This window comes from Arachis duranensis, chromosome 2 (assembly GCF_000817695.3).
Source record: "Arachis duranensis cultivar V14167 chromosome 2, aradu.V14167.gnm2.J7QH, whole genome shotgun sequence".
NCBI lineage: Eukaryota > Viridiplantae > Streptophyta > Magnoliopsida > Fabales > Fabaceae > Arachis > Arachis duranensis.
Genome location: NC_029773.3, coordinates 93,166,369 through 93,176,213, shown reverse-complemented (window position 1 = coordinate 93,176,213; position 9,845 = coordinate 93,166,369). Strand labels below are relative to the sequence as shown.

Here is a 9,845-nt window from a genome sequence, read left to right as displayed (position 1 = left end):
ATTAACAAGTACCTTTAGAACATTATTTATTAAAACATATATTAAATGAAAAAAAATCAAAAGATTAAAATTTTAGTTGGGTATTTAATGATTGTATGAAGAATATATTAAAAACGTTAAAAAATTTTAATATAAGTAACCTTAATACTTTTTATGATCTTTCATCTTCATGAGTATTGAACCACAGACAAGATAACTGGTATGGCTTTGTCCTTAAAGAAGGAGCTACGAAATATTTTTGAGTTGCAATCACTGTCTATTCCCTTCATTATTAGTGGTTCTTGGATTCCTTCTTCAGTGGGTACCTTTAAGATTAATTGTGATACTAGCTATCCTGTCAATAGTGCTCAAATTGGTTTTGCTTGTGTTAACAGAGATTGGAAGGAAATGTGGCAACGAGGCTGTCTGGAAACAATTGACGAGGCTGTCTGGGAACAATTGAGAGTCGTAGCATTTTGCAATGAGAGTTGTTTGCTATTTGGAGAGGCTTTCTTTTAACATGGGACTCGGAATAAAGAAACATTATATGTGAGACAGACTGCGTGTAGGCTTTTACTATGGTCAATAATTTACAGAATTGCTCTCGGTTTATTGATCCTTTAGTGTTAAAAATTCGAGATATCATGTCTATATATATAATTTCACAACTATATTAATAAATTTATAATTTCTAATGGCATAAAAAATTATATTTTTTATATTCACAAACATTAAAGTCTTTGTAATTATAAATATCTAATAAATATAATTATAAACCAAATTTTCATTCAAAATATAAGTATAAATATTCTCTCCAAAGCAAAATAAACATAATCCAAAACATAATTATAAATATTGTCTCCAAAATAACATAAACATAATTCAAAACATTTAATTTTTATCTTCATACTCTTGTAAGTTAGGTTGGGAGAAGTTAGGTTTTAGGAAAAAAATTGCAAAAATACTCCCTCATTAAAAAAAACCTTAGCCCGGCGGGGAAGCCCGCCCCGCGCCGCCAAAACCCGCCAAAACCCGCGGTTTAAGCGGTGCGGATTAAGCGGGCTTTTGCTATTTGGCGGTCTCGATTTTCTAGCCCAGCCCGCCTTTTTTGGTGGGTTACGCAGGCCGGTCCGGCGGGTTTAGGCCCGGCGGATTTAGGCCCGTTTGCCACCCCTAGCAACGAGGACCTTTTCTCCTCAAGTGGAGGAGTTTGAGAGTAATATTCAATGAGACTGTCTTTCTTAAGCAGTTTCTTGTTTATTTTTTTTTTGTTATTATTTATTTTCTTTTAAATAAAAAAAAAACTAATTAATAAACTACTTTAATTTCTTATATATAGTTATCATTATCCATTTTAATGTTGTAGATAGTAATAACATCAATAAAACAAACCCACTTAGTAATGGTAGCTTTAGTATACTAGTATCTTCCATAATTACCAATGAATGTGGGTAATCCAAGCACCATTATTGTTGGCTGTGAAAAGCCATGATGAGATGTTAGTGAACCATTAATTTATGTTGTAAATTGATTAATTGAGTTTATCCCAAAGTGATGATGCTTTTGTCTCGTGAACTGAAGTATGACACTTTGTTCTAATTTGAATTTTTTTTATTTTTTTTTGTATCAAATTGCCGATACAAAACCAGTCAAAGATTTATATTTTATATATTGTATATACTTAAACACACTTAGTTACAAGTTAAATTACAACCAATGCAATCACATGGCTGGTCACATGTTTTGTCTCATTTGATTAACACATCATTTGGCCTATATATATAATTATTGAAAATAAAGAAGTGTTAGTGATTAAATATCTTCATTTAATTTTGGCTCAATCTTATTAATTATGAGTGTTTTGCTAAGTAGATGATTTGCTAAAGAAATTAAAACAAAACAAAACAAAAGGAAAGAAGAAAAGTTTTGTTGAAAAGTAAAACATTTTTGCTTTATTTTATTTATTTCTAGTGGTATTGGATTGGTTCAATTTCGAAATAAAAAAACAAAGATTTTGCGGGCGAATATTTACTCCTTATCCATTTTATTTTAGATGTAATCTAGGGTTATCCTGCGACTCTTCAAAAAAATGAATTGGTTCTTAGTTTGTTCCGCCATCTCTCCCGTCAAATGAATCTTAAGTATTCACGGTTTTCGTCGTTCCCATCGCTTCTCGATTGATGATTAGATATGAAATTCTACAATGGAGTCTCGCGAATACAATTCCAAATTATATATATATATATTTCTTTGCTTACTTTTGCTTTAATTTGTAGAATGATATTTTATTTTAAAATAGATATGCATTAAAATTAGTTATTAATATAAAATATATATTAAAAATAAATTAAACTACGTTCACATGAATTTTGTTTACTCTTTAAATTATATTATCTAAATATAAAGTGTTGGAAATAATGGTGTTGAATCTTTTATTTGATTATTTCTTTCCATACAACAAATAAAAGTGATTTTATCCAAAAAGTAAAATAATTATTCTTCAAAAAAGTGATATATATTCTTCAGCATGTGACCCTTTCCACCTTTCAAACAGATTCTTCCCAAGTGTGACCATTTCCATCAAGATTCATTGATGCTTAAGTGTTATTAAGCAATCATTTCTAACTGTATATACGATTAATAAATTATATTAGTTGTGCTATTTTTATTTTATATATTAATTTAATACCTACTTTTTATTATTAGAATAATAACAAATAACTTTATACTTCATCATCTAACAACAACTAAAAAAAAAATAGAACCAATTACATAGAAAAAAAATAAACATTCTCAAAAAAACTAAAAAGTAAATCAATCAAATAGAAATTAGCTAGTTAGCAAATTATATTATTGTTGCTTTAATTTATATCCCTTGAAGTTAGAAAACAAATTCTTTTTGCATGATCAAACTAGATAGAAAGTTCAAAACAATTTTTTTTTCCTTAAAGAAAGAAAAATCTTAAATACCTTATCTCCCTTTTTTGAGAGAAGAGTATATATACAATTACAAAAGGACAATGCATATATCTTTTGATTTCCTTTAATTTATTCCCAAGTTTCCCACTGAATCCAAGTTCTTCCCTTGATGTTTGGTTAAGGAGCACTGTCTAGTGCTTATCAATTGGTGGAGAATAAAGTTCCCACATGAAACCTACTTTAATTTCTTTTCCAAAACCTTATAATATGGCATCCTCTAGTGTATATTTTTCTTATCCTAGTAGCCATTTATTTTGTCAATCATATCAAGATATGTAGCATTCAGAGTTTAATTTTACTATAATCTAAAAAGAAAAATGTTTGAGTAGTATACTTAAAAAAAATTAATCCAAGTAATTAATTATTATAAGGGTAAAGTATACGTTCTGTCTTTGAAGTTTGGTAAAAAATTATCAAAAATATCCTTAAGTTTTATTTTGTTTCAATTTTATCTCAAAAATTTTCAATTTGCATCAAATATACACTCGACGGCTAAATTTTCAAAAAATGTAAGACCAATCTAACAATAATGTTTGAAAATTATGCTTGATTTGCTTGTATTGAGAATTGTTCTTATGAAATTGTTGTTGAATTAATCTTACATTTTTTGAAAAATTAGCCGTCATGGATATATTTGATGCAAATCGAAAACTTTTGGGACAAAATTAAAACAAAATAAAATTTAGGAATATTTTTAAAACTTTTGTCAAATTTTAGAGATAAAAAATATACTTTATCCTTAATATAATTAATCTGTCTTAGGAAGATAAAACTTTATAATTGTTATATTAAAAAAATAAAAAAATTTAGGTGGATTTGATATTTGTTAGTCCATTATTAATATTAAGAAATAATACCCACCACCACATTCTTATAGAATTTGAAACCTTAGTTAAATCAATGTTATGTTGACACATACACAACTTGCAACACTAATACCTTAAATAAAAGACTATTAGATATGCATAATAGGGAGACAATGATAGGTTTAAAAATTAAAGAATAATTAAGATGTCATTGTATGTGAATAGTAATAATACATAAAACAATAATGTTCTTTTTTAAAAAAAAAATATATGTCTGGCCATAAAGACAAATAATACAGCATATAGTTGTGTGTACAAATAATATATATTAGCCAACTCATGTGTACATAACATATATTATATGCATGGTTCCAAAATAGCCTAAGTTCCTAAGAAGCAAAAAAATGGTAGAAGCAGAGATGAGAAAAATGAAGAAGTTGAGCTACCAAATTGTAACTGGGAGGTGGTTCATGATCTTTGCCTCATGCTTAATCATGTCAGTTTCAGGAGCAACATACATGTTTGGTTTATACTCCAATGAAGTCAAATCCTCATTGGGATATGACCAATCTACCCTCAACTTGATAAGCTTCTTCAAGGACCTTGGTGCAAATCTTGGCATATTCTCAGGGCTTATCAATGAACTCACACCTCCATGGGTGATTCTCTCCATTGGTGCAGCCATGAACTTCTTTGGTTACTTCATGGTTTGGCTCTCTGTCACTGGCCACATTGCAATTCCCCACGTTTGGCAAATGTGCCTATACTTCTATATTGGTGCACAAATCCTTCCATTCTATATACTTTTCTATTTGTGTTCCATATGCATCAATTTATTCTCCAAAAAATCAAACGTTTTAAATTTATCTTTGAAAGATACAGTTGTGAATCAAATTGATCATTTCATAAGTTAGATAGCATAATTATTTTGCCACATATTATCATCTAATTTATTTTATGACACGTGAGATAAGTTTGAACCTTTGAGAACCAAATTGATAAATACGTAGTTTTTTAGGTAGTGTTTGTTTAAGAGACTAAAAATGAGACTTAGTATTGTGTTTTATGGTTATTAGAGACTAAAATTAAAATTTCTGTCTCAAAACTCAAAATTTAAGTTTGGAGATTCAAACTTTTAGTGCATTTAAAAAGTGAGAATATAAAAAACTTAAAATTTTAAAAATAAGACTGAAATTTTAATCATATTTCTTCTCAAAAATATCCTTATTTAATCTTTAAAATTTTAAATTTGTCCCTTAATCTCTATATTTATCTTAATTTAAACATCATATTGAAATATAAGTAGTCTAATATATTTTATGCCAAACATAATAAAAAAACTTAATTTAATCTCTGTCTCCTTTCCAAACGCAACCTTAGAAGCTATTTAAACTATTAGGCTGCGTTTGTTTATAGGGACGGGACACTGAGACAGGGACACAGAGTCGTGTTTGATAAATGAGATATGGACAGGAACATTATGACCAAAGATACTGAATTTATGTATTTTATGTCCATCATGACAAGAAAAACACTAACAAAAAACACAATTTATTTTTTATTTCTTTTATTATTTTTGTTAATTTTTTATAATTATACTTTTTATTATTATATTTTTTTCTCAAATTTTTCGAATGAAAAAAATGAGAATAAATTAGATTTTCATAATTTGTTCTACTTTATTAACAACAGAATACAAAAATACTAAATTATATGTCTCTATTGTTTATATCTTATTTTTAATGTGTTGTCTTATCTTATTTTCAAAAACAAACGCAGTCTTTTAAGACATTATTGTACCGTATTTAATATTAGTATTTGTATTTGTATTTGTGCGACATAGGAGCTAATTCGCAATCATTTGCCAACACTGGTGCATTGGTAACGTGTGTGAAAAGCTTCCCAAGAAGCCGAGGAAGTGTTATTGGGCTTCTAAAAGGCTATGTTGGACTAAGTGGTGCAATCTTCACTCAACTCTACCATGCTTTTTATGGTGATGATTCTAAGGCTCTCATCTTGCTCATTGGATATCTTCCTGCTGTTATAAGCTTCTTGTTTCTCCCCACGGTTCGAATCCTCGACATCGTTCCGCAACGGAAGGAGCTGAGAGTTTTCTACAAGCTTCTCTATATATCACTTGGTGTTGCTGCTTTTCTTATGCTGTTGATTGTGTTACAGAACAGGTTGAGTTTCAACAGGGTTCAGTACATTGTTGATGGCATCTTTGTTCTCTTGTTGCTCCTTCTTCCACTTGTTGTTGTCTTTAAAGAAGAACTTAACATCTTCAACAATCATAATAATAACATCAATCATGCTTCTTCTTCTTCTGATTTCAAAGTTGTCACACAAGTTCCATCTCCTGCTAGTGAATTGTCCCAACTAGAATCACAGTCACAGGTAGTGTTCAAATTTCAAGTGCAAGTAATTTAGTAATACTTTTGTTATGTGGATGTTATATATTAGTTAATATGTTCAGTATCTTATTAGATTGGTAAGTAATTTAATATAAAATTTAAGAGAAAATAAGTATGTGTTTAGTAGTTAAGACAAGACAATAATGTATAAACAAAAAGAAAAAAAAATACTCTTTAACAGAAGAATAGAATATAAACAAGAACTTAGTTAACATCTGTTTTAAGGTCACATGATAAAATAAGTTTATCGTTAGTGATAAGTTTTAAATTTTTTTTATTTAATAAAAAAAATTAATATATAATTTTAACATATGTCCTCTTTAGAACACACTATAAATAACCATATAAATAATTTATTTTTTGAGTATTAAATATATTTTTATCTCTTTGTTCTTTTAGTGTTAGATATTATGTCTTAACTAGTAAATATGATCTAAGATAATAAAAAATAATAGAAATTTTGTCTCTTTGTTAATGTTTAAATAGACAGATAAAAATTGGACAAATTATTGTGTTAAAATCTTTTCTTATCAAACATATTTGTGCCTCTCCTAGTATAAACAAAACCTTAATATTTTGTATCAAAATGCAATAGATTTTTTTTTATTTTTTCCTCTTAATTAATATTATAAAGTCTAATCTTTTATTATATAAATAAAATTTACACTTGGTAATATTAATTGAACAGGTAGCACCAAATTCAAATAGTGCCATTTCACATGGTGGAACTTCATGTCTAAGCAACATATTCAAACCCCCAAGCAGGGGAGAGGACTACACAATCTTGCAAGCACTTTTCAGCATTGACATGTTAATCCTCTTCATAGCAACAACATTTGGTGTTGGTGGAACATTAACAGCACTAGACAACTTGGGACAAATTGGTAAATCACTAGGTTATCCCAAAAAGAGCCTCACAACATTTGTATCCCTAGTTAGCATATGGAACTACCTCGGACGCGCCTCTTCAGGCTTCGCGTCCGAGGTATTCCTAAAAAAATACAAGTTCCCCCGGCCGTTGATGCTCTCACTTGTCATGCTTCTATCTTGCGTCGGCCACCTTCTAATCGCTCTTGGAATCCCAAATTCACTATACTTCGCCTCCGTGATCATCGGATTCTGCTTTGGAGCCATATGGCCATTAATGTTTGCAATCATATCCGAAATTTTCGGACTCAAGTACTACTCAACATTGTACAATTTTGGAGCTGTGGCTAGCCCTGTTGGATCATTCATACTAAATGTGAAAGTAACAGGCTCTTTGTATGATAAAGAAGCTTTGAAGCAATTGGAAATGAAAGGACTAGAAAGAAAAGTTGGACAAGACTTAACTTGTTTAGGAGTACAATGTTATAGGTTGCCATTTTTCATAATCACAGCATCAACATTAGTTGCTTGTTTGGTGTCATTTATTTTGGTCTTGAGGACTAGGGAATTCTATAAAGGTGACATTTATAAGAAGTTTAGGGTGGAAATTCAGACACATGAGGCAGAAATGGGAGCTTCAAAAGGTGAAAATCTTGCAGCCACTACCACAGCCAACATAGATGTGTCACATAATAAAGACAATGTAAAGTGAAAAAAAAAATTGTATGTATTCATAGTTTTCTTGATGTATGACTTATTATATGTTCATTTCATGTTGCTTTAATGAACTCGTATAGTAGAAGAATTAATACCCTTTGTTTTCTCTCTTATGTGCTTCTTTTCTTTTCTACGATGAACCAATTATCTAAATGTTAATGTTAGTAAGTGTGAGAAATGTTGAAATTAGTTTCACATCAAAGAAAGCAATGAATAGTGAGAAATTTATAAAATAAGAAATTCATTAATTTACTACTTTAAAGTTTTAAATTGAATGTGGTGTCTTTTCATTTTATGTTCTCTCATTTTCTCCCCCTAAATTTTAGAGCTGTCTCCACATGATATAGATTTTAATATGATTATGCTACGGTGACTATGTAAATATTATTAAAATTAAAGTTACGTTTTTTTCTATATTTTAGTAACTTTTTTTTAACCAACACTTTTTAAATTGCATTGTTTAACAATAAAAAAGCATTACTTTAATTTTAGTAACATTTTTTGAAATACTATAATTATTATAGTCACCATAACATAGTCATATTAAAAGGATGGTATAGATATATTTCTCTTTATAGTATCTACTACTTTTTTTTGGATTGGTAATTTCAATTTTTTTTGGGGGGTTATGGATAGGTATATATAGGTCTGAAACAGAGTAGGGTAAAGCCCAACTAAAGCCCAAGGCCCAAACCAAGGACCAACTTTTGTTTGTCTTTTTCACTAAGAAATATACAATGATTACTCTATAAAATAGGAACTATAGTCTATGGTAAAAACACAAAATGAAAAAAAAAATTGTGAACTATATACCTAACAATAAAAAATTACTATTTTAAAGAAGATGAAAAAAAAATTCCATTGACCTTATTATGATTTAGTATTTTCGATTTGAATAGAATTATTTTAGGCAACAAACACATAATATGATTCCAAGTTTCCAACTAAAACAACTAGAGAATAAGGGTAGTCATTATCTACATGCATAACAACCATAAGCATTAAAAAAAAAGTTATTTATGAATGGTTAACCTTTTCTTTTCTCTAGTTATTTGTTTAGCTAAAAATTAGTACTATAAATAAATAAAATCTAAATGCCACCGCATTTGCAGTTCATTCTCTGAATAATAATCTCTAGCTAGGTCCCTTGTTGACCCCTAAATAACACTAGCACAGTATCACCCTTTTTTATTTTCAAACCGACAAATATATACATTATGTACTATGCTTGATTTATTCATTACTATATATAATATCATATAATTATATAAGCCCTACATATGCATCATGCATGGCATGAAAATAAGAATATCTTGTGGCTAATATTCACCAACCAATTTTGTTTCAATATTTATGTTACCCTATTTGCCAACCCGACCAATCAACCTAACAAGCTACTATGTATACTAGGTACTAAATCTATAAATAATTGGAGTTGACTAAATTTCTTGTTGACTTGGACAATAATATATATATTAAATATCTAACTAATTACCTAATGATATTTTCCGGTTTCATTTTCTGTGGCACTGTTGCACCCTTGGCATGCCTTTAGAAAAATATATCCAATAATAAATTAATGGCCCCATAAATTTAATTTCACTTAGTTCGAATAAGGCTTTATAAAATCACTGACATAATCGAAAAAATTGAGTTTTTTTTTTAGTACTCAGTTTTACAACACTTGGGCCCAATAATAAATTCTGACCAGAAAAAAGTTCGTAAGAGTAGGATTAATCCAACCATAGTTGACTAGGTGATTAGTGAAGACATGTCACATTCTGTTGCAATTCATATAGGTGCAAAATGGTGCTTAGTAAAAGACGAGTTATGCTGACACAATTTTATTTATTTATTTAAATCAATCAATAATAATAAACTATCCTAATCTTATGTTTTTAGTCTAAAAATATTATTTATATACTAAAATTAATTATTATATATTTGTATATAAATATATATTATTTTATTTATTTTTAACATATATTTTATATTTTATTATATATTTTATATTAATAATTAATTTTAATATATTAGACTTTGATTATGTCCAACAAGTGAGGCTACTAATATAGTCCACAAA

General features: G+C 28.7%; 1 protein-coding gene across 1 annotated transcript; it reads left to right on the top strand.

Annotated features, from left to right (window-relative positions):
• Positions 1-4,120: 4,120 nt before the first annotated feature.
• Positions 4,121-7,795, top strand: LOC107476267 (uncharacterized). The gene is made up of 3 exons (XM_016096057.3): positions 4,121-4,541; positions 5,608-6,161; positions 6,867-7,795. The coding sequence occupies exons 1-3, from the start codon at positions 4,169-4,171 to the stop codon at positions 7,755-7,757; spliced, it is 1,818 nt and encodes a 605-aa protein (XP_015951543.1). The 5' UTR covers positions 4,121-4,168; the 3' UTR covers positions 7,758-7,795.
• The last annotated feature ends 2,050 nt before the right edge of the window (positions 7,796-9,845 follow it).

Coding starts and splice junctions, on each gene's coding strand:
- LOC107476267 (XM_016096057.3), top strand. CDS start 4,169: ATGGTAGAAGCAGAGATGAGAAAAATGAAGAAGTTGAGCTACCAAATT. Junction 4,542..5,607: donor GTGCCTATACTTCTATATTG/GTGCACAAATCC, acceptor TGTGCGACATAG/GAGCTAATTCGCAATCATTT. Junction 6,162..6,866: donor AACTAGAATCACAGTCACAG/GTAGTGTTCAAA, acceptor TTAATTGAACAG/GTAGCACCAAATTCAAATAG.